Here is a 25685-nt window from a genome sequence, read left to right as displayed (position 1 = left end):
TAGCGTAGAGCTGGCCACCATATAACCCGAACAGTTATTTAGGTTTTAATTTAGGACTCACTGGACACAACACCGTTTTCTTGGTGACTTATAAGGGGGGATGTTGACACCAGGTGTGTGTAAAATAAAACATGAGAGGGGACAATTTGTATTGAATGTTAAAATAACCCACGTTCAATCAAAGATAGCGCAGAATGTCTTCCTCGCTCACCGAGCTGAGCAATACTGCCTCTAAGGGAAGGACGTTATACTGAGGATGCTCATCGGCGTTATTGACCCAAACTCCGCCCTGATTATCAGTTAACATTATAAATGAAAATAAAATAAAGTAGATACACATGGAAATATAAAAGCAAATGACACACGATAAATGTGAAATTAATTCTTCATGGGTTTAATAGCTGTTTTGTTTATTATCGTGTGATTTCTTTCATTAAAACATAAAGTGAGGTTTTACTTTCAAATTTAAATTTCTTCTTCTCTTTCTTCTTCTTTTGGTTTAGTGATGTTGCAATGTACCAGAGTATTTAGTATGAGATATTAGTCCTCGGAAAACTTTAAATAATAGGTAAACAGGCAAAATGTAATAATAATTAAATAATAGTACTAATAATTTAAAACAATCACTATGTTCTATGATCTCATTCAAATACGTCACTACTGCACCTTCACAGAATACCCACAAGGGCCCATTCACAATATGTTATAGTTGTATCCTTTTTCCCCTATCTTTGGCAAATTAAATGTATAGTTAAACCCTCAAAACCGTACTATACTCAAGTACTTTTTTGAGGTTCTTGTACTTCAGTGTTTCCATTTTCTGTTACTTTATACTTCCACTCCACTCCACATTTGAAAAAGTATACGCTAACCAATGAATACATTATGTGTTGTTATTACAACTTACTGATCCCATGTTCAAATAAGCACCAAACACTGGCTACTATACTATGATGTTAAATAATATTTTAAGAAAGCTATGCACCCTATATAATCACATGTATTTGGCACGATTGTATTTTTGTATCTTGTGTCTGAGGACATGTGGAGCAGTAACTGTGGGGACCTGAGAGGGGCGCCCACGAGCTTTACAAGAATATTCTGGAGAGGGGTCAGTGTATCAAGTGCGATTCCGTATCATGTTTAACTCTTCATGTCCAGTTAAAAAAAACACCTTTAAGATGCGCAGTCAAGAAAGCAACGTTTAAGTCAAGCTTGTATGGCTACTGCCTTACGCATACAACATATCCTCTTATTTCCACACAATGAGGAATACAGATTATTAACTAATTAAACACTGGTATCTGATGTATCAGACAATACTCAAAACCCAGGTATCGCTATCGGTACCAGAATGGAACAAATGTGAGTGGTGCATGGTTACACCTGGGGTTGCCAGGCCAGTTACATGCCCCCCACACAACAACGCAGAATTGTAATACTTTGTGTCACCCTGTAAATGGGCAACACGCTGTAATTAATACGTTAATTAATGTTTGACAAATTAAAAATTAAAAAATACTAATGATACTGTATATAGATCAGTTGTAAGCCATTAATAGTACAACTTTTTGGTTTTAAAATCTTCAGCGTGATACTTAAATTAATGATGAAAACCCCTCCCCATCCTTATTTTAGGAAAGGGCAGTGGGGCAGCTAAACTATAGACTCAGACTTGACAGTGTGTCGTAAAAAAAAACGTTATTGATGAATAATTAACCTTAACATTAGAAACGTGTTTACATTCATAACCGCAGGCGAATGAAAATGAAGTCTCATGTGGCTCAGAAACATTGGAACAAAGGATTTCCCACAACCTGGCAACCCAAAAGTTTATATTTATAATAAGTTATAACGGCTCTAAATTATTTATGAACCAGTTATAACGCCTTTAAGCTTGGAACCCTTTCGATAGATGATGATTAGAAAGTGTGGTACTTTATGCTCCACAAAGTGTGAGATACATATAAAGAGTTGTCTAAAATAAATAAGTAAGTCAGAGGTGAGCAAACTGAGAACTTTTGTCAGTTTGAAAAGAGATGTTGTTTTGAGGTTTGTCAATGTGAACCAGTTGCTCAGCGATGACTGGTGGATGAAGGAGGACGGATAGAGGGAGGGCAACTCTGAGGATAAATGCGCTCTTTCATTTCAAAGTGAAATCCGTTGCAAGAGGCACACATTTACATCGGGGAACAACCAGTGTGTTCTCAAAGCGAGACAATCAGCGGAGAGGATCACAAGTTATCTGGAGGAACCTCAGCTTCAACTTTTGGCTTGATGAACCACCGGAGAGCTTGTTCTTCAAAGACGCGCTCCGGAGTCGAGGGGGACTGTTTGGGAAGGTGTTACACATTAATAATGTGTCATGATTTGAACTGCGGCCTCTTGTTGGATGGGACAGGTGCAGGATTTTTCACGCCATAACATGGTTCACCGACGTGTCAATGTAGTCCTTCCTCTTTATCTTAAAGAGCTTTCCGTGCACCACAACACGGTCTAACTTTCTGTTACAGGGACTTAAAGAAACAAAAACAAAAAAAACACAAATCACGTTCAAGGAATCATCGTTTTCGAGAAGGTTTGTTTTATGTTTCATATTCAACAACTCGTGACCGCTTTTGTAAACGATGTCTGCCGCGCACGCACGGCAGACATGCCACTGGAGCACCGTTTGACTGGATGTTACGCATCTCTTGGGGAAAGAGAGAGCTGAGAACGCGCGTGTGCGTTTCAGTGTGTGCGCGTGTGTGGTCGACGCCGATGCACTGCACTTACACCAGCTCAGGAGAAACACTTTGACGAGAGACTCTTCTTTAATTCGGTTTCATAAATGGATCTGCGTAAATACCCGTTGTGCCTGGAGTTCATCCTTCTTCTAATAGGTAAGTTATATTTGGGTTAAGAAGTCAACTTGAAATTTGCGTTTTGCACATTTTGTTTTTAAAATAAGATGGAACTACTGAAGGATAATGGGAGTCCCAACAGGAGGGGGGACTCCCTGCTCTTAAAGTCAACTTGTGAACTTTGGAGACCTGAAGTCAACCTCTGGTCCATGATTGATGCCTCTTCACTTCCCAGTTGCTCTCCTTTCCTCTAGCGCTGTCTCTCTGGGTGATATGGTCCTTAACCTCCACAACTCCTGCACTTGAACAGACATGTGTGAATGATTGTGTCAGCCTCCCTGAGTCCCAAATAGCTTTATTCTGTGTGACAGTATAAGTGAGTAAGCATGAAGACATTCCTAACTGGATTGTGTGCAGGAGACTAAAGAAGCGCGGGCATATTAAAGCATACGGCACACTCCATTTAGATCAAAAGAAAAGGAAGTTGTGCACGAGTCCAACAAAACAATGGTTCCTTGTTCAAAGTCTGATCCTTAAGTCAATCTATCAGTTATGTCAGTTATGAGGAAGCATTTCATTGTTGTTCGAGGCCTTAAGTTACCAAAAGATGTTTGGAACGATCAGCGATGTTTGCATGTATCCTCAGTCAAAAGGTTAGTGGTTCGTCTCCTCTTACAGCTGACACCTTCTGACCCTGGCAGCTGAGTAACTCAATCCTACCGGCCATATCTGCGATATCCATCGCTTAGACATGATGGCTAAAATTCCCCTAATAAGGCATCTGTGCCATGTGCGTTTTCTCCAAGGAGCATCAGCTCCCCTCCTGTACTCACGTTCGGTGTTGCAGAGCCGCCTCACAACTCATTGAGCTTCCCGCTCACTGGCAAGGAACCTAAGAAAAAGACCATTGTTGTCTACAAAAGTGATTATGCAGCTTGATAAGCAGAGGTTTAACTGCTGTATTATGGCATGCAGTGAAGCAAAAAAAGATCAATAGGCTGAGATAATATGTTGTGAAAGGCATGCTAAGTTTGTACCTGCTCTGAATCACAGTCGCTGAAGTCAATGTATAGATTGGGACATTGGCATGTAGCCTGAAGAGTATAATAATCCACGCAGTCAATTTTAATGCTGTGCAAAATGCTTCTGATCCAGTAGCTGAGGAATGAACTAGGACCGCATACTCACACAGCATTGCACGTACACACACCTATTTACAAATGCCAGCAGCCTGTGGTTCGCTTGTACACATTGCCCTCCATTATCAGGTTAAATCAAGCATGAACAGGGTAAATGTTTCCCCCTTTTTTATTGTGCAACCTTTGATGTAAATTTTACTGTAGCGTCTGTGACCTTAGTGTAAGTGTTGCTGCATGTGTGATACAGGAGGAGCATGTTGGTGAGTGATGTGTGTCCCGTTAATGGTTTCAGCAGAGCTCCCCTGATGTGGACAGCAGGCATGGTACACTGCTTATGCTTTACTGAAATGTTGAACACAGGTGTGTGTGTGCGTGTGTGTGTTTGACTCCAGTCACTCCTACATGTTTTGCTATTATATTCTCAGCTTGCTTCGCTTCTTGTGTTTTTTAACTCTCCCATCATTTGTTGACTTTCATTCCTACTCCCCCTCTTCTTCCACCCCCATTCCCCACGAGAGGGTGACAGAGATGAGAACAGAACGTGAGGGAGATAATGGAGAGAAAACCTGTTAAAGGGGCTGAGAGGAGGTGAAGGGGGAGGAGGGAGGTGCATGGGAAACATTATGAGTCGGTTGAATAAAGATGATAGAAACAGACAGTCGAGCAGAGGGGCTAGAAGTCAGGGATGTAAATTTAAGAACCAGAGGATCAGACAACGAGAAAAGCAACATTTAAATATGCTAGCCCAATTAAAACCACATACATCAGTGTCTGGATGCTGCTATAAGTGCTGGCATGTCTCTATATCATCCAAAACATGGTAGGTTGAAGTTCCCTTTCTGTGAACATATACATACAGTATACTGCACAATCACAGCCACATATAGTACACCGGCAGCAATAGCGCCCAGAGCCGTCCGTGTGGTTGAGAGAATCTGGACCTCGTTCGCCTTGATAAATGTTTGCTGCCAGTTGTCATGGCGATGGGTGGTCAGACAGGCTGCGGTGCAGTGTCATATATAAAGCCCAATGAAAATGGAACCGGAGGAGGGAGGACAGGACAGGGAAAACAGGGAACGATGATAGAGTTTGGTGGGTTGTGCAGAGAGGGGGCGCCGTGTGGTATCGTGTGTGTTTCAAGGGAGTTTTAAAAGAAAGGAGCAATTTATGGTTTATGAGAGAATGAGTGAAATAGGAGGATGACAGAGAAAGATTTTTATCCGGGGCCCTGGTTTGTTGTGGAAAGCAATTTGGAATTAGAGAGGGTGGTGAATGTTGCCACGAGAAGAGAGAGACACATTTTACTACACAAGCGTGGTGGGATAGAATGGGAGCGAATAACAAAGGCTGGATGGAAAGACTTCATATTCGTTCTGGCCATGAATACGTACGATTTAGTATCAAGAAATTAATCTGTCCTTGCATACGCAATTTCCCATCGGTGAAGTGCATTAAGCATCTGTCTAGATAAGGTAGAAGGCTGAATCTCAAAGTCACTGGAGGATTGAACGTTAAAATATTGGAAGCTCACTCAGATCTGCAAAATGAGCAAAAACCAGACTTACGATTCCACAGCTGTAAGGCTTTGAGATCACTTCCATTGTTGGCATGCTAGCATGCTCAATGGCAGTACTAACATATTGATGTTAAGCAGGTCTAATGTCTACCATGTTTAATATCTTAGCATACTAACAGCATGTCAATTAGCACTAAAGTACAGCTGAGGATGATGGGATTGCCATTTCGATTGCAGGTGGTTGTAATTCAAAGTACAAATTTGACCTGATCATGGCGCTAGATGAAAAGGTAACAGACCATGAAAGTCATACAAATTCATCTTGAAGTGGTCGTTAATCTTTGGTCCAAATGTCATGCTAATGCATCCAATGGTTGTTAAAACATTGAACTCAAAACCACAATTGAACAACATCAGGACAAAACTCAGTGGATCTTCCAAGTCAACACGATTCATCCTTTGGGGATTATGGATGTCTGGAGCAAACTGGTGGACCAATCAGCAAAACGACATTGCCATCCCTCGAGTCACGCTTCAAAAACCCACTTAATTGCCACTTTATGTGCGTTGAGTAAATCTGAGTATGAGAAAGAGAAGAAACGTGGCTGAAAATGTAAGGACAATACAGGGAAAGCATCCGTACGGAAGAGAAAATTAAAGCGCAAGTAGAAGAAACACCAGTATGTGAGAAAGGCAGGAGCAAAAGATGGAAGAGAAACATTGAATATATCTGGTATCCTTCTCAAAACCAGCTGGAATCCCCCTCTGACGGGCCTGGCCGAGGTAACTGTCTGTGTATGTCAGTGTGTATTTGTGGGGAAGTATCTGTTCGTGAGCTGGTGTATAATCACGGCAGCAGTGTTCTCGTCTTGTTCCCCATCTGGAGTACTTTTCTGTAGTGGAATCACTGAGATATGCACAGTAGGACGTCACTGTAGACGTTAAATTACATGTCAACTCTATTTTATTTAGAAATCCCCTGAAAGAAAACATACCCAGCACACCCTTTCTCCAGGGCTATCAATTGTAGATGCTCAAGTGTGACGAGTCCAATATTAACTGTCAACTGTCATACAGCTTGAGTTTATGAGACTAGCCTACGCCATGATGCTCTTTAATTTAGATGGAATTGTGTATCTAAAGGAAATAACAAGGAGAGTTATTTTCCTGTCAGCCACTGACAACCTCAGCTAACACATTTGCTGAAACAGAGAATAAAGCTGCGTTCAAATTCACAAACTTTTTCTTGGCACTTTTAACATACTACAGCTTCCATGACAAAATATGTACTGTTGCATGCAGCGTGCGTTCAATTTGGATATACTTCTCTAACATCGCACCTTGAACTTTGCCCTTCTTGCTCATAGGATTGTGGGTTCGAATAGCCAGAAAAGCATGCTGCAAAATGCGACCAGATGTCGTACGACATCCTGTTATTTTTGGTATACTGCATTTGAGATACTATGCATTGGGACACACCAAATCTTTTTCTGGCATATGAAACAGTATGGGTATTGGATTCGCACAGTAAATGTGGATCCTTTTTGTTATTTGTATACATTTTAACACAAGCAGGACACAGGCAAACAGGTACAAACTAATTCAGAACAAAGAAACGAGGCAGGTATTTATAGAGACGGACTGGGGTGAGAGCAGATGATGAGCAGGAGGAGATACAGACACTGGAGACAACCTCAGACCTGATGTCGGCTGTACGACTTGTTTCATTTAGAATTACATTATTGTCTTCAGAAAAATGTTAATACCTGGATGCACCAAGCCATAATAAATTAACTGACAATGTGAAGGTCGGTTGTGTTGCTAACGAGGCAATAATCCTCAATAAATCCTAAAAGGTTATCAGTTAACCCTTGTTTCATTTGTTCATTCAGTTTTACTCTGATTAGCATGGTGCGCATTTAATCTAAGTAGGCGCGTGTTACCTACCTTTAAGTATTTTTTTGGCCGTTGAAAAAAACACATTTAAACTTTCCCTTTCAGACTGTGAAAAATACGAGATGTGTGTCTCTCATTTTGCCCGTTGGAACAGCTTTTCGTCCTTCTGTTTACACCTAAATGTTCACAACTCAGTACCATGTTGTTACTCTCTCTCTTCTCTGTGTCTCCCTCTCGTTGAATGAAGGCCCGGCTTGTGTGTTACAACAGGGGGCTCACTATACTCCATCGTTTTTCTAACCCACACCCTTCCCTGCCTTGCCTCTTCTCTTTTCTCCCCCTTTCCCCTCATACTGAACTCCCTTTTCCTCAGAGGTTGCCTTTGCTAACTCTGTTTATTCGTTTTTTTCAGCCCCCCTTCTCCCTCCCTCGAATCCCCTCTCCCAAGGCCAAGGGGGGGAAAATAATAATCCGACTTCAGACTTTACAGTTGTGTACACACAGCTCCAAGTTTTGCATATTTTTCACTCATTCTGGCGGTTAATCGATATCGTTTACGTCAACTCGTAATGTTAATGCCGTAAAGCAAATGTATAATTCATATTACGAAACGTGTGTCAATTTATTGTCAAGAGTTAGAGAAGATCGATAACGCTCCATTGTTTTTACAGTAATTATGAAGTTATTAAAAGTAGTCTGGCTCATAAGCCACCGTGAGATTTGTCATTGTTAAGATGTGTATTTATTCCTCCGTACCGGTGATGGCCGTGGCCGGAAGCATCCGGTGTTCAGGTCGTCTGTATCTGTCCATTCACAAACATCCATTTGGACTCAAGGATGAACTGATGTTGTGGGCAAAAGTCACTAAAAACACATTTTTGGCCACACTCAAGAAATGACAATTTCAAATAAATGTCTAATAGGATAAAACTATGACATTTTGGACAGACATGGATGTAAAGTGCAACTTGGTAGAAACATACAACTGCGAGGCGGTAATTCTAGTTTTTATTTATTAAACAAACCAGAGATCACTTGTTAATGTGTGATGCTTCAGATGTGTTCCAGCTTTTATACTAAGCTAGCAAGCTACTAGCTGTGGTCTGGAGTTTAAGAGGTTAAGGGGAATGTCCATTCCAAAATACAAAATCTTGTTTTCTTTATGTTATCTGTGTATTCATCTTTTCTGTTATTTTTCTCAGGGTTGTGTCAGTGTTTCAACATAGATGTAAAGCATCCGCGCATCTTCACCGGTCCAGCGGACGCTCTGTTTGGCTTCTCTGTTTTACAACATGAATACGATGGAGAGAAATCGTACGTTTGTGCGAATGGGAATGAAAAAAAAAAAGAGCAACAAATAATTACATTTCATAATTCTTAAACAGAGAGGAGGATGTACAGTGAATGTTTTGATGATAAATGACATTCTGTTGAAGGATGCTGGTCGGCGCTCCCTGGGACGGGCCGCCCAACAACAGGAAAGGAGATGTGTACAAATGCATCGTGGGAGAGGAGATGAACTCAAACTGCAGCAAAGTAAATCTCGGTGAGAGAAACAAATATCCTACTCAACTCTCACTGTTTTTACCCAGATGCTACAATAAACTGTTCTGTCTATCTATTCCAGGTGAGGCTCTCCAGAACGTTTCTAAAAACCTGAGAAATTCTCACCTGGGAATGACGCTGACTCCAGAATCTCCCGATGGCTTCCTGGTATGTGGTTTCAACACTGAGAAACAAGACTTTGTATTTTTGCTACGTGGGCATTTGGTTGAGTTTGGGAGCCTGAAGGGATTTGGTGTGTTTGTTTGACAGAATGTTAATGAATAATCTCTATTGGTGTTGTTTTTCATTTGAAAAGTCAAACACAGACTGCGTTGGTGGACTGAACTACACATAACAGTGTAATTACTGTAATTATGCAACTTTTGCAGCTATGCTTCCTCCGGCAAATGTATGTTCTATTTTTGGGAGATTGTAGGAGGTACCGTTTTGAGACTAATATTTTGTTTTTGTTTTTGTTTCCAAGTCAAAGTTAAATCTCTGATCAGTCAAGTGCAAGTCCCACTAGCCATCGGTTTTGTGTGTATGTGTGTATCTTAGATACTGTGTCTTAAATGTGTATGTTAGACACAAGCAAGTGTGCTCGGTCTCCGCCAGGATTTTACTGTTGCTCTGGGTGTGGAGTCGAGTACAGTTCATGAACGCCATCCAGCTTATCCCACTCTAATGTGTGTGTGTGTGTGTGTGTGTGTGTGTGTGTGTGTGTGTGTGTGTATCTTAACCCCAGTGGTCAGGTCTATAACAGGATCGGAATGCGTCTCCGGCCCTTTGTTAATGACAGACCTACCAAAAGCCATAGCACCTCACCCGCTGTCCTCCGTCCTCTCCCTCCTTCCTTTCTCTCATCCATCTCTCCATCCCTTCCCCTCTCCATGTCTGAGTGCCTTAGGAGAAACCCGTTTATAATGACAGGGCGAGCAAAACCAGGATGTTTCCCTTTCTCTCGTTCTCCCCCCATCCCACCCCACTTTCGGTCTCTTTCTTTTGTCTCTCTGCTGTATGCATACATTTCTCTTTTATCTTCTCTTTCCGCACTTCCCCCCTTATTCCTACCTCTTGGTATGAAAGCCAAATAAATGGCAGGCTTTGAAGACAGAAATATTTTATACGATGCTCCCCCTCCCCAGCCCTCATTCAACCACCTACACACAATCAGATTGAAATTGCTTTACTGGTCTGGTGCTCCAGCTCTGTTGCACTCATGACAAGAGTGCAAACACGTCAGCAATAGTCTCCATCTCTTTGCCTCTCCCTCATGTTTTTGCCTCCCAAACCACACTATTGTAGTTTTTCCATGACTTATTCCCTCTCATGACTTGTTTTCTTTTTGTTCCCCGTCTGCCCTAGTTTAGCTATTTTGGTGTTTATTCAGTCACCCGACCATTTTTGTCTACGTGTTCAAACCCTTTGATAACAACCAAAAAAAACACCTAAAAACACAAACACTTGAAAATACAAACTGTTCAAATTGACTGTAGCTGCTCCCGAAATTGCTGCACCTGTAAGACAGATGCTGATGTGTGTTTCTATGTGTCTGTGTGTGTGTTTGGCAGGCATGCGCCCCTCTGTGGTCTCAGGAGTGTGGTACCTCTATGTTCAGCACTGGCATCTGTGCCTCTGTCAGCGACGACCTAAAACCAAGAGAGACCATCGCTCCGACAGCGCAAAGTAACCACACATTTCCACACAGGTAGAGAAACATGCTGCACAGGCCCCGCTTTAGACCAACCAATTCTTTCTTTCTTTTACTTCCACATGTGGCAGGGTGCTCCACATACATGGACATAGTGATCGTGCTGGACGGCTCCAACAGTATCTACCCCTGGTACGAGGTCCAGAATTTCCTCAGCAACATCCTCAGCAAGTTCCACATCAGCTTGGACCAGATGCAGGTAAAAGTGCAAGTCAATGTCTATTTGCAATGTCTATGCATAATATTTACACTAGTAATGGAAACTTGTGGGTTTGAATTTGAGTGAGTCTCCCACTTAAATATCTGGAACCCCTTAGCTGTTGCCCAGAAGAGTAAGACAAGCTCGTCCCTTGAGTGAAAACATGCACAGAGTGACAGAGGAACCCGTTTGGCAAAATATGACCCGAATGAATTGCTTCAGTAACGTAAAGGGACGTAAGCAGAGCTAGCTTGAGGTTGAGGAGGAATGGAAGTCTGGGTTTTGAAAAGGGAGGATAAGGGGGTAGCAGGCAAAGTGAGGTGAAGAGGAAATACCTCTGGTTTTTGAATGAATTCAAAAATTCCCCAAGAGCACTGTTTGCTTTAAGAACAAGATTGTTACTTAAAGAGATAGTTCACCCCACAAACAAGAGTCTCATATGTTGCTTTCCACAACTGTGTGCCAGCAAAACCATAAACATGTGGCATTGTTGAAATACTTGTGTGTGTGTGTGTGTGTGTGTGTGTGTGTGTGTGTGTGTGTGTGTGTGTGTGTGTGTGTGTGTGTGTGTGTTGTGTGCACATTCAGGTTGGTATACTGCAGTATGGCGAGGTAGCAGTCCACGAGTGGTCTCTGAAGGACTACCAGACCACACAGGAGGTGGTGGAGGCCGCCAAGAACATCAGCAGACAGGAGGGACGAGAGACGCGCACTGCATACGCCATCCACACGGCCTGGTAGGCCTGTCAATCACTGTTACTTCACTCTCATTGGCTGATGTTTTTTGTACTAAAACATTCGGTCGATCTGGCTGGCTGACTGGAAACATTCTTAGTTTTACTTTTTCTCTAAATACATGACTGATTTGTAGTTCATGACAATCAGGTCTGTTTCTTTCTGGTCTGTTCTTTGTGATAATATGTGTATGGTCCCATCAGGCTGATTTTGATTAACGGCTTACTAAGATATCAGACAATGGTTTTGATCAAAATTGACCACTAACCTACTGTAAACTATAGTCGTACTCAATCAGCCGACTGCCAACTAAACAATTAAGTATCCCATTACCATCAGACTGCTTACACTGAAGTATTCTCAAGCAAAAGAAAGGCCAGTCTCAATGCACCCAGCAGCCCCGACAACAATTTCAGAAAACAATGACAAACAAAGATTTTTCCAAACTGTCGTTATTTGGATAAACAGTCCACATAAAGGAAATCTAAATGAAAAAAATAATAATAAAGGGACATATTAACAGCCTTTAGCCTGGCTTTAAATCTCACATGATTGACGGTCCGGTCTCACGGCACCCAGATGCAATGCATTGTGGGGCAGTTCAGTATTTGCAGTAAACTCATTGTGACAATTCCACACATAATTATGATAAATCATCAACTCATCTTTCAGCTCATTGTTTTGGTTTTACATCCTGCAACTTTTCCCATTTTGATTCACTACTCTCTTCAAACACGTTTCCAGCTAGAGCGAGCAGCGGTTATCAGCAAAACAATCTCATACACACCCATACATGCCACTTGCCCAGCATCAATCAGCATAAAAACAAAATGGCAGACTAGCTGGTGAACGTAGCAGCTCATACAAGAATGTTATTTCACTTAGGAGTTGGTGGAGACCAAAAACAGATCTAAAAGGGAAATTAATGTATGTGTCTTCTTGATAATGTTCCTCTGTGTTGGATGTATGATAGGCAACTATTTGCTAACATAACTTTAAGAGGAGATAATATGTCAATGTTGTGTACACCTTGTTGTAGTTTTTTTAGCTATAATTTTCAGGCTCAAATAGTTGTTTCTTCTTTTTGTGTGTGTGTGTGTGGGGGGGGGGGGGGTTCACTAGTTATTGAGCAGATATTCATTATACATTCCAGACAAAATGTGCAGATCATCCTTAAAATACTCTCCTTTAAACTTGTATTGTTGGCCAGTTTCTCATCATGAATGTTTTTTGTGGACGTATGTTTATGGTATTTAAACTGGTAGCCCAAGTCTAAAGAAACAGCTCTTTATGTTGAGGGGCAGTGAAAACCTCTTGGTCTTAAAATATCTCTTTCTTTTCAAAATCAAATTCCTGCTTTATTAAAGTCATACCCACATGGAGCACCACACCCAAACCCGATGTGTGGCCACAGCTTTCTGTTTGGGATGTGTGTGTCTTGGAGAGGTGTTCCACTTCTTACACACACGCACGCACACACACGCACACACACGCACACACACGCACACACAGACAGGTAATTGGAGAGTTCCTGTTTTTTCTGCTACATTTTAAGGTAAATGTTGGAGAAGTGCAGGAGGAACGTTTAAAAGGTCGTTGAAGAGCAGTGACTGGAAAATGGAGCCAGTAAAATAGTGTAACACCAGGAAACCCAGACACATTTGACCGTTTGATCTCACTACCTTTCCCCCTAGACGGTGAAAACACACAATCAAACTGTAGACATCACCGCTAATGACAAGAAAACTAAATAAAGAACATTTTAAAAATTGCTTAAGTGAAGATTTGTGACGAGTTTGTGTCTGTCACTGTAAAGAAGTCAAGCTGGGGTCACAGTTTTAAAAATCATTTTAAATTAGTTTGATTTAATATAACAACTTGTGTCTGGACTGACATAAACACACGGCACATACTCCTGCTCACACACAGAGATGGACAGATAGCAGAGCCGTGGCTCGGCAGGAAAGTGACGGCGTAGAGAAACAGTGAGATTAGCTGAGCTGGACTGGAGTGGGCTGCTGGCTCAGCATGGCTGCAGATGTGGGCCTGACCCAGCCTGGTCAGACAAGTAGTGCTCTTACAGCTGTAAAAATACACACTTACAGTACACACATACACCGATGAACACCAACACACATATTACGGGCTCACACCAAGGACTCACATTGAAGGCAGTCATTCCTTGGACCCCCACAGTTCAACTTTAACCTTTGTCACTGCATCTTTGACCTTTAAGCTGTATCCCCAACCTTGTCCTTATTATAAACGTAACTCTTAGCCCAAGCTCTTAGCTGTCATATATCTCCCTGGAAGATTTTGATGATTTAATGTATGTGTGGACAAAACACACAGTACACAGAGCTGTAGATGGAAGCCTTCAGACTTTAAGGACTTAACTGTGATTTGACTAAGACCAGACTGGCTTGAGTCTTGGCCGTCTGGCACATACAGGACGGTGGTGGTTTAATTGGTAGCTCAGTCAAGTCAGTAGAAATAAACCCACCAAATCTTCTATGTAACTTGATAAACTAATGCTATCAAAGTGTCGTTGTAAGTGGAGATAATCAAACTAAACAATCAGATACCGTTCAGGTCACAAACATCATCGGCGTGCTCGCCAGGTGGTCATTATTTAAAGATTAATGCAACTCTTCTTTTTTTTAAACTATGGTGAGCTGCAGCTTCTTCTCTGCTGCAGCTGCAGATGTTAGTTTTATACTTTGTACTCTGAACTTGAAATGTAGCAAAGTAGAATACTTGTGATAAATAGTATGCCTATTTAAGTAAAGGAACAATATACAGATTTTTAAAAGATACACAAAAGAAACATGTTTTAATTGTTACAGTAACAATAATGTAATTTGTAACTTCCACCCCTATAACACTGTAACACTGTTTTTACACTTTGTTTTTAGTTCACATTAAACAAACAGGATGTAACGTGTTAATTAGAAAGCTTTACAAGTGCAAGTATGTAGATTTTGTTCATATTAGAAAGAGTCCGGGTAGCTGTTCCCCTTGTTTTCAGCTAAGCTAAGGACTGCTGGTTCGAGCTTCATATTTAAACATACAGACATTGGAGTGGTATTGATCTTCTCATCTAAATAGAGGCAAGAAAGCAAAATAATGCATTTTTTTCCAACTAATCATTTCAAAGGACAAAAAAAAAGAACGATGATAATGCAGTTGTTAAAAAGAAAACCATGCGTGAATAGAGCTGCCAATCCAAACAAGAATATAAGTTGCTTTGAGCCTGCTTAGTGTGACGTTGACATGTAAATTACAGTAATGGATTGAATGCAGAGTAGATGGCAGACTGATGCATGAACATCAAACAGTGCAATTGGATTAGCCACAGATTTTTATGTTGCTCCACCCGTCTGAGACGCTCCCGCTCACCCACACACACACACACACACACAAACACAAACTCACACACACACACGCACACACAAAAGTACACGCACAGACTGCTGTGCCATGTCATTACCACACTGCTGTGACTCCATAAAATGGCTTGTAAATACAACCAGGCCTCCCAATTAGCGCCACTCACTTGTTATCCTTTTATCTCCTCTTCAATGTCTCATCTCCATGATTCTTTAATCCAAATGTTTCTGTGCTTCCCTCTTTTACTTTGTATTCCTCCTTCCATCCTTCCGTGTTTATGTCTTGTCACGTTATTTCTCTCCCTCTCTTCTACCACTTTACTTCTCCCTTGTATAATTCCCTCTTCCCCACCAGTTTTATGTAACTATATCACACAATCTAATGGCCACATCAGAGCAGGATTTGCAATTCTCAGTTGTAATGTTTGGCTCTGTATTTTATCACTTTTAATTTGTATTCCCGACCCTTTTCTCTTCCTTCGAGCTCCCGTGCTTATTTCTACTCTGTTTCTCGCCCTTTCCTCTCGCTATTTTTTCTATCTTTCCAGACTAATTGTTACCTGTTTGCCGTTTCTTGTTTCTCATCTTGATCAAGTTTTTTACTCATCTATTTGTTCTTCTGTTATTTTTCTTGCACTCCTCACTTCTGTTTTCTCCTCTCTGCACCCTATGTAATTTGCAGACTGCATAGGGGAAACATTTGTTTTTAACTCTGAGTTTCTTGCGGCTGACCACGATGTTATATTTAGACAAGGGCTGGAGTTAGGCCTGAAAATGACTGAGTTCACTGGCCGTGACTACTCTCCTCAGTTCAACATGTGTGTGTGTGTGTGTCTGTCTGTGTGTGTGTGCGTGTGTGTGTGTGTGTGTGTTGGTCTGAGGCTTACCAACCCTATTCAACGCTTGAATCAGGTCCCACTGAGAACAGGTTACTGGAGACAAACAGGGTGCGGCTGGGTCTGTTCGTGTGTTTGTCATTTAGGTTTCCTCTCGGTGTCATGGCACAACAGGATGGGAATGCACAGATGTGGTCGCTGTGTGCATTAACACGTGCACACTGCATGCTATGACTGGCAGCAAAAGTATGTGTGCCAAATATGACTAATATAGTTGTGGTACACTTGTGATTTGGACTATTTTTAAATCTGACTTGATGGGAACCAATTTAAATTAAATCTCTCAGTGTTTTACTGCCTATTCATTTTCTAATAAAGCACTTTACATTTATTTTCTTCTTGCATTGTTTGTCCTGATTCACATCATTTCAGCTCGGTGACATTCGTTATCTCAGTCGGTCCCTTTCCTTCTTTGCAGCACCGAGGCGTTCAGTGCAGAGCGTGGAGCAAGGGAGGGCGCCACCAAGGTGATGATCGTAGTGACGGACGGAGAGTCGCATGACGGCGAGGAGCTACAAGACGCTCTGAGCGAGTGCGTGGACAGAAACATCACCAGATACGCCATCGCTGTGAGTACACCTCATCTAGTCCAGTCTGCTTCAAGGACCTGCAAACAAAAAATAATCCGAATTTTTGAGTGAGTGTCTTTAGTGTCTTGTTATGGTCTAATTGGAGCTTTGGGAGCCTTCTACAATCAGGGAAACTATTGTGGGAAGCACACACACTACAGTTAGGTGTATAGAGCATCCCTGACATTCCTCACACATTGTGGGAAAGTGGTACGGATAACATATGAACCCTCCAGCAACCACACAATACCACCACCACTCCCCCCAAAATAACATGGCTCTAAATTACCAGATTTAAATAGCCAAGTGGGAGCTGAAACTCTTCCCTTTCAGCCCCACCCGAAGAACCCCTCCACACACAGAGTGGTGGCATGTTTTTAGTGTCAGAGTTACCGTTACTCTGGACAATCCACAGAAACAATAACTCATGTGCACGACATATTGCTATGTCAGCAAACATTTAATTTGAGACAGACAGCCAAAGATAGAGCGCCACAGTATGGGGAGAGCAGAAATTGTACACACAGCCTCCAATGCAAAACAAAACTGGATGAAGAAAACAAGAGAGAACACATTGGGTTGTGGTCGAGTGTTTGTCCAAAAAGTCACAGCGATGAAAAGTAAGGGATAGCGTGTGTGTGTGTGCAGGTGAGAAGTGTGTGTTTGTGGGACATTTATCTTTTTATCCACACTTGTATTCTTATATTCAAAATCCATTATGTATCCAAGTCCCTTAAATCTGGAAATGTGCTTTCAATTTAACACAAATTCTTCTTTTCTGTCTTTAGTCTTTCTCTGTTCATGTAAAAGCCAGCAGCGGTTGGTAGCCTGAGTGTAGTTTATACAATCTTAATATACATATTTATATGTAGGCTCTCTGCACCCCTCTCCATCCCTACCCTTTGAAAACAGAGGATTTCCTTAGTTTGCTTGGCAGCTCAAGTCACATGGGGGAATTTGTGGGTTTGGTTTCTGGTATGGAATTTTTCTCATTTGTACTTAAGCCATAGGCTGCTGCTGCAGTATATCTTCTGCATCAGTCATCTCTTTACCTCAGGCCTGCGCTCCTCATTTACAAATCTCTCGTGGCAACCATTTCCTCCATTCACATGTTTTCCAGTCAACTTGTTGCCTTTAGAGATTGCTTGATTACCAGTAGATTACTCAGGCAATGAAGTGTGTTTATATTCATTTTATTTAAGTGAAATTGAAGCTCCAGGTAACTTGTGTGCTACTTAAGAGTACATATCTTCTCTTCCCTCAGACTTTTATGATATATCTCTCTCTTCACTGTCCCTTCAGAAACCTGGAGAAGGGTTTGCTCTGAAACATGCCAGAGCGTCTGTGCATGTGCTCTGTTTTTGTTGCTTTCAGCTTAATCCATCATCTTTTCCTCTCTCGTTCTCTCACGCTGGCCTCTAGGTTCTCGGTCATTATATCCGTCGGCAGCAGGACCCAGAGACGTTCATTAAGGAGATCAAGTCTATCGCCAGCGACCCCGAAGAGAAATTCTTTTTCAATGTGACCGATGAAGCGGCGCTCAATGACATCGTGGATGCCCTGGGAGATCGCATCTTTACCCTGGAAGGTTTGTGATATGGGAAGGAAGGTTTTGGAGCAGTGAAAGATGCAATGCTTCCAGAAAAAAAAGGAAAAAGAAAGCAGCAATCATCATTTATCAGTCAATTCATTTTTAAATAATTCATCCAGTTTTTCAGTTGTGTCATATGATGGCATGTACTGCATTATCTGTTGGTCACACAATTAAACCAACTATTTATTATAATTTTTATTGTAAATCACTCACACACATTATATATATATTTAAAGAGGGTTGAAGAAAGTGTCTTTCACAATAGTTGCTGCAACATGAGAGGAAGGCTGATGAAAAGCGACGCCACTCTTTAATGTTTAGAGAAATCAGAGAGGAAGGGACAGGAGGAGAGCAAAGGATAATAATACATGTACACCTTTAAAAACAGAGTTTACAAAGTGCTCTACATAGAAGCAAGGTAAAAACATAACATCAATACAAGTAAACATTTCAGAAAATACATGAGGCAAAGGAGACAATGCCATATAGGCAATTAACACAATAGAGGAATTGAAAATTACAAATACAAAATAAAGCAGAACAGACAAACTAAAATAGGGGAAACTGCATAAAAGGACGACATCACTTAAAAGCAGTTCTATAAAAATGGGTTTTAAGAAGTGATTTAAAAGAAGCTACTGATTCTGCTAGTCTTATCCCCTCAGGTAGGTCGTTCCAAAGTCGAGGGGCTCTGATGGCAAAAGCACGGCCACCCTTTGATTTAAGCCTTGACTTTGGAACGGCCAGAAGGGCCAGAAGGGCCAGAAGGGCCCCACCGGAGGATCTAAGGCTGCGAGCGGACTCATATGGATGAGGCGTGTCTGCCACCTGTGGTCCTCAGGGTGTGAGAGGGTGCTCATGAGGCCATCTAGATCAGGAAGGAAGGAAGGAAGGAAGGAGATGTGTAAAGAAACGTGACGACGGAGAATGCTGACTTGCTCTCTCTACCCTTCCAGGCACACTGGGCTACAACGAGAGCTCGTTCCACATGGAGATGTCTCAGATCGGCTTCTCAACACACACACTGGATGTGAGTCCAGTCGCTGGTAATCCCTGCGTGTGAAGTGCGTTGTTTTACTTGTGCGTCTCATCCACGCTCTGCTCCATGCTTCAGGACGGCATCCTGTTTGGGATGGTGGGGGCCTACGACTGGGACGGTGGAGTGTTGAAGGAAGGGACCAACGGACGCATCATGCCGCCCAGAGAGGCTTTTGAGAGCGAGTTTCCACTGGAGCTTAAAAATCATGCTGCTTATTTAGGTATGCGCAATATCTCATCACTGAACATGATACCAAAAGGACCATACTCGTGGTGTTTCCATGTTAACGATTTTCTATCACAGATTATTGTGTCATTGTGTGGTGTAGCTTGGACTGATTCTTCCAGGACGGTGTATTCATGTGTCGGTCAAAAGCCCAGACATTAGAAACTTTGATCTGGTTGCAGGTTCGAATCACCCCACAAGTGGACCCCAAATCGCCCTCACCTAGAAGTGAATTTCTTCATAATTGGATTAGGACTTCAAGGATTATATATACAATAAATGAATCAACTGTTTTACCTCTCGTTTAGGAAAAATGCCCTTTTACAATTTCCTAAATCCCAAGGGGAGATCTTTGTCTTACAAACAGACCACAACCCATATTCAATTTAATATGTACTATGTAGCATATGAATATAATCAAACAGTGTATGTTCATGGTGTAGGTCTACGGCCATGACGACGCCCTCTGCCACCTATAAGTTTGCGTGTCTGTATTTCCTGCAGCAGAAGCATCGTTAGTACCAACCCAACGATTCTGTCAGTTCATGTATGACAATAGTGTGAGCAGCAGTTTTATTTCACACCGCAGCAAAAAGCTCCTCTGGGTTTGATCTTCAGGATTGCTTGTGATGTAGCTTGTATGGGTACGACATGCTACTAAATTAAAAAGCGAAGCTACTAAATCAGCTATTTGAATCAGAAAACAGTGAGAAATGTAGTGAAACTAATAACGCTGGAAACAGCTTACATTCTACTAAAGCAATTATAAATAAACGTTGTTTTAATAAGTAATAAGTAACGCCTGGGCCCCAGAAAGCTTTCCCCTTTCCATCTCTATGAATGAACTCCTGCTCTGGAGCCAACTCTCAAATCACACAAGTCAGAGGTCCTTTCACCAGCACATAAAAACACACACTGTCCTCAGAGTACGCTGAAGTCAGCCCATACTTCAACAGCATGAACGTGTTCTATGATGCAACCACGGACAAAAATACACGGTCAATACGCTTGAATTAAGGACATTTTTATCAAGTTGCTTCAACAACACCAGTGAGACTTACATGATGTAAAATAGTTTAATTGTGTGTGTTTCCAGGTTATACTGTGTCATCTGTGATAGTTGGAGACTGGAAAAGGCTGTATGTGGCCGGTGCTCCTCGGTTCAAGCACAAAGGCAAAGTCATCCTGTTTGAACTCAGCAATGAGGGCGATGTCAACATCGTGCAAGCTCTCAATGGAGAACAGGTAAAGCGTTCAACTCATGATGCTCTCCTCAATCCTTCTGCCACTTTTACTTGTCACAAGATAAAAGCCTGAATCTCATTTGAGGGAGAGTGAAGCAAGGACTCCACCTAGTGGCAGTTAACTGAGAGAGCATGTTTCTGTCTGTAGATTGGCTCTTACTATGGCAGTGAGGTATGTGGGCTGGATATTGACCAGGATGGCATCACTGATGTCCTTCTGGTTGCAGCTCCAATGTACCTGGGCTCAGGAAACAAGGAGACTGGTAGAGTTTACATCTACACACTCAGTGGGGTAAGACAGTAGTGGCACTGATCATTCTTATCACATATAACATTTATCAAACTCTTGTTAGGTTTCCATAACAATTTCTCAAATGACTGGTGTATCCTGTTCCCTCTTTCTTGTCTCCCAGGAGGAGGTGTTTGTATCTAACGGTACTCTGAAGTCTGAGGACAAGTCCCAGGATGCCAGGTTTGGCTACGCACTGGCGGCCGCTCCAGACCTCAACCACGATGGCTTCACTGACCTGCTGGTTGGGGCCCCACTGGAGGATGAGCACAGGGGGGCCCTTTATGTCTACCACGGAGATGGTATTTACGTCATACAAAATTACAAGCAGGTACTTGTAGTTTGCCTACAATTACATTTTCCCTGGTGGATTTCAGGATTCAATCAAACTGATGTTTTCTTTGCTGCCTCTCTCGCCCTCTCAGCGTATTTCAGGGTCATCGATTTCCCCCTCGCTGAAGTATTTTGGCCGCAGTGTGAGTGCACGGTTGGATTTGGATGGAGATGAGCTCATAGACTTGGCAGTTGGAGCTCAGGGCAACGCTGTACTGCTCAGGTGAGACGGAAGGGCATTGCCACAGCACATTGTATTTTATAGCTGTAGGCACTGGGAGATAATGACGGTAGACAACACATTAAATGGCCAACCCGGAAGTTAGAGTCGCACAGGTTACCTTAATAAAATAACAATGGGATTCTTGGATTATTGCAGAAAATGAGCTCCATGGCAAACACAAGTTTTACAATGCTTTCACGTTTTGTTCAACAAGGTCACCTTTACAATTGAATACTACATTTAGGATTTTTCAAACATGAATGTCAGAAGTAAAAAGCTCAGCACCGAGGCTGTGAAAGCAGACTAATCGGCATGATGGTTTTGTAGTTCTATTTAGCCACTTGTTAGCAATCGGCTCTTTTTAGACACTTAAAAGCTTCAGAATTCAGTAGAAGGGTATACACCCATGTATTTTATATCGTGGAACAAAATGTGATATCGTTAAAACTCTTAAGCTTGTGTAAACCAAAAACTCCTCTAACCAAAAACCCAATGACTTCCAGACGAGGGAACCGGTAGTTCAGTAATGCTAACTAATGTCCAGGTGTTAGGACTTAATCATTCCCTGGTTCTCCTGTGTCCAGCTCTCGAAGCATCGTCCAGATCAATGTGAGTCTGTCCTTCCAGCCTCACTCCATCAACGTCATTCAGAAGACCTGCCAGAGGGGAGGCAGAGAGTCAGCCTGTCTCATTGCCACCGCCTGCTTCACAACCGTCTCCCGCTCCCCTGGACCACACAGCAACAGCTTCGGTACACCACTTTATATTCTACCCTCACTCATCCTCATAACGAGGACTGTTAGTGCTGTGAATTGGCCAGACACATAATAATTAGAATGGGACTTTTCCAACACTCACCATCTGTCCTCACCATAGACTGGGTCCTAATTACCTGCTCTCTCCTCAGATCTGTGGGTGTCGGCCATGTTGGATGACAGGAAGTTGTCTGTGAGGGCGCTGTTTGACGAGAGCTCCCACCGGCAGACCCAGCTGGCGGTCCGAGTTCACATAGGACAAACTCTCTGCTACAAACTGCCCTTCCATGTCTATGTGAGAGTTACACACATCGACCACAAGTAAAAGTAAAATGATGGCGACTTTATTTAAATCACTAACGTGTTTCCGTCGTTGATGCAGGACACAGCCGATTACATCCGTCCAATTAGCTTCTCGCTGCAGTTTAAGATCAATAATACAGAGAGCGGTCCAGTGTTGGATGAAGGCTGGCCAACAACTGTCAAGAAATCTGTGAGTGGTTTGGATTCGTAGCTTCCTTATTGCATTGCATTTGCTCCCTTTGTTCTCCATCAAACACGCTGTCCTCTCCACTTGCACCTCTCCAGATCCAGTTCTTTAAAGATTGTGGTGAGGATGATGTGTGTACAACAGACCTGGTGCTACAGGCTCATATGGACATCTCTGGGACAAGGTACAGATTTGAAATATTCCTCGTATGCTCATTCCTTTCCACATCCGTTTGTCAAGATCGGATATCTACTCAGTGGTTGGGTTTTTAGTGAGTTTCCATTGTTTCCCCCACAGACAGAAGCCTTATGTGATCCGCAGCCCTCGTAGGCGTATGGCGGTGGAGGTGCAGCTTCAGAACAGACTGGAAAACGCCTACAACACCAGCCTGACGCTGCACTATTCACGCAACCTGCACTTCTCCAGCCTCAGCATCAGGGTAAACCACGCTGCCGACACATGCAGAACCACTTTTAACTCACCAATACACATGTGTATATACACACCCCACCAACGAACTAACGCACACATCCTGTTTCTCCCCTTTCCTTTTGATGTAGGAGGATGCCCACTTCAAGATTGAGTGTACAGCACTTGGCGCCAACAGCCACTCGTGTAATGTCAGCTATCCAGTATTTCGCTCCCAGTCAAAAGTATGTCCATGCAGAGGAAATAGCTCCCATCACTCTCTCGACTCAGCCCACTCATACTTCACTTCCTCCGGGTGAAATGTGTCACTTCAGCAGGCTGTTTTCTTTTTTTGTTGTTGTTTGTTTCAAGGTTAACTTCATGTTGGAGTTGGAGTTCAGCTGCACATCTCTGCACAGTCGAGTGCACATGAAGCTTCACGCTGCCAGGTAGCTGACTAAACGTGCCACGTTCAACATACTCCACACACAGTTCACAAATACTGAAAACCTCAATAAACATACGTTTCCTTAGTTTTTGTAACTCTCTGGTTCTTTGACAGTGACAGTGTCGAGAGAGAGGATACTTTGGGGGACAACAGTGTTCAGCTGCAGAGTTTTGTTCAGTATGAACCAGATTTGTTTGTTAGCAGGTATGTTTGCGCAGCATATTGTTTGTAATTTTCAACAATCCGATATTTTAACTACTTTAAATATTTTTGTATCGACCTGTTTTTTTCCCGGTGTAGTGACTCTAATTTGAACCGATATGAGGTCCATCCAACCCGGACTGTGTCGGAGGCAATTGGACCAGAATTCTACACTCACCTAAGGGTAAAGCTATGGATCACGTGCTCTTTTTTTATGAACTTTAATGCAACCCATGGTGTCAAGCTCATCGTCACTAGAATTACTGCCTAGCTTTTTGTACACCTCTGCCAACCAGCCAAGTTACGATTTACTTCCATGTCTGTCCAAAATGTCAACACTTCAAGATTGAATGCTATTAGACATCTGTGTGAAATTTATCATGAGTAGAATATACATTCTTAAATGATGGCCAAAATGTGATTTGTGAGTTCACAATGACTTTGACCTTTGACCAACAACAGCTTATCAGTTCATCCTTGAGTCAAAGTGGACGTTTGTGCCAAATTTTGTAGAAATTCCTTCCAGTCGTTCCTGAAATATTGTAATCACAAAAATGGGCCGGACAGCCAAGGAGGCATACAAACAAAACGAGGCAACATTAGAGCATTATCTCGTTTGTGCTTTTAGCTGCAGAACCTCGGCTGTTACTCAGTGAGTAATCTGGAGCTGAGGCTGCATCTGCCCACTGTGGCTGCAGGAGACAGAGTCTTCATGACCGTCACCGATGTCTCACACAATGTGAGTAGTGCTGCTTCGTGAGTGGTTGTATCTCTCTTTTAGAACATATCTGACTGATTTGATTCGCCCCCGTAGGCCACAGGGGTGAACTGCAGTGTGCTGAGTGATCTGGCCCAGCTGAAGGACAGACAGAGAGATGTACGCTCCCTTCACCCTGAAGACATGATGCAGAATGACATACTGGTGAGGCCTCTGGCAGCACAGCAGCTGCTGAACACTGCGCAGCATCGGCACACAAGTAAACATGCATGCTTACGTCTATGTTATTAGAACTGCAGCAGATCATGGTGCACGGAGATTGTGTGTGAAGTGCAGCAGCTTCTCAGAGGGCAGACCGCCGCCATTCGCGTCAGTCGCAGAGTTCACGATGACTTTTTCAGAAAAGTGAGTTACACAACCGCACGCAGACACTCAATTCAGCCTATAATATTTCTGCCCTCTGACAAACACTGGTCATCACTTCCGTTTCTCTTTTTGTAGGCCAAATATAAGTCACTGAGGATAATAGCTGCCTATCGCCTCTCAGCTCAGGAAACTAACCTCATCACTCTGGGCACAGGAGCAGTCTGGAGGGAGGTAAGAAGACTGGCAGGATTTTAGAGGCAGAATGGGACTGGACCTTTCTTTCTCCAATCTCTTCCTTTGTCTATTTGTCTCTAGACTGTACTGGAGGTGCTAAAGGGCCGAGCTATTCCCATATCGCTGTGGATTCTGATCGGTAGCATAATTGGTGGTTTGCTGCTACTGGCCCTCATAATTTTCATACTCTGGAAGGTATTCTCATGTTACAATTACTTCAAATATCTTCTGGAAAATGGAGTGTCTTGCGGACAATATATCAATCTCTTATTTCTCATCAGATGGGATTCTTCGCACGCAAACAAAGAGGAGAGGATGAGAACCACGAGGACTGAGTCCAACTTTTGCTGCCATGACAACAGTCATTTGCCTTGACGACTACCACATGAGCCGAGTCCACCTCTCACCAGGCACAGAGACACTTTGGACTCGATACACAAATGCAACAGGGACCTCCAAGACCGAGAGAGAGAGAGGGTCCAACGGAAATGCACTACCCACTATTTCCAGGGTCGGGAGCACTTATGTAAATAATCTTTTTCTAATTTTATGGAAAGACCAAAGTGTATTAAACCACAATTCTTCTATTTAATATGCAGACATCTTCATGGTTTTACATTTCAAACAATCACTTTGTCCCATGTTTGTCTTACAGTTTTGTGTTTGTTCTTAAGTGAAAT

At 42.5% G+C, this 25685-nt stretch overlaps 1 protein-coding gene across 1 annotated transcript; it reads left to right on the top strand.

Annotated features, from left to right (window-relative positions):
* Positions 1 to 2794: 2794 nt before the first annotated feature.
* Positions 2795 to 25680, top strand: itga10 (integrin, alpha 10). The gene is made up of 30 exons (XM_034552960.1): positions 2795 to 2882; positions 8597 to 8708; positions 8831 to 8940; positions 9022 to 9107; positions 10511 to 10625; positions 10722 to 10849; positions 11438 to 11586; positions 16288 to 16438; positions 17861 to 18026; positions 18989 to 19062; positions 19147 to 19291; positions 20393 to 20541; positions 20689 to 20832; positions 20954 to 21160; positions 21255 to 21385; positions 21970 to 22136; positions 22293 to 22435; positions 22523 to 22633; positions 22729 to 22814; positions 22928 to 23069; positions 23191 to 23283; positions 23411 to 23487; positions 23601 to 23690; positions 23787 to 23871; positions 24316 to 24426; positions 24502 to 24609; positions 24697 to 24810; positions 24907 to 25002; positions 25087 to 25200; positions 25287 to 25680. Exons 1-30 carry the CDS (start codon positions 2831 to 2833, stop codon positions 25338 to 25340), a joined length of 3510 nt encoding a protein of 1169 aa, XP_034408851.1. The 5' UTR covers positions 2795 to 2830; the 3' UTR covers positions 25341 to 25680.
* The last annotated feature ends 5 nt before the right edge of the window (positions 25681 to 25685 follow it).

Source organism: Cyclopterus lumpus, chromosome 16 (assembly GCF_009769545.1).
Source record: "Cyclopterus lumpus isolate fCycLum1 chromosome 16, fCycLum1.pri, whole genome shotgun sequence".
NCBI classification, from domain to species: Eukaryota; Metazoa; Chordata; class Actinopteri; order Perciformes; family Cyclopteridae; genus Cyclopterus; species Cyclopterus lumpus.
Note: the sequence above shows the minus strand (reverse complement) of the source record. Positions and strands in the feature narration are given on the sequence as shown.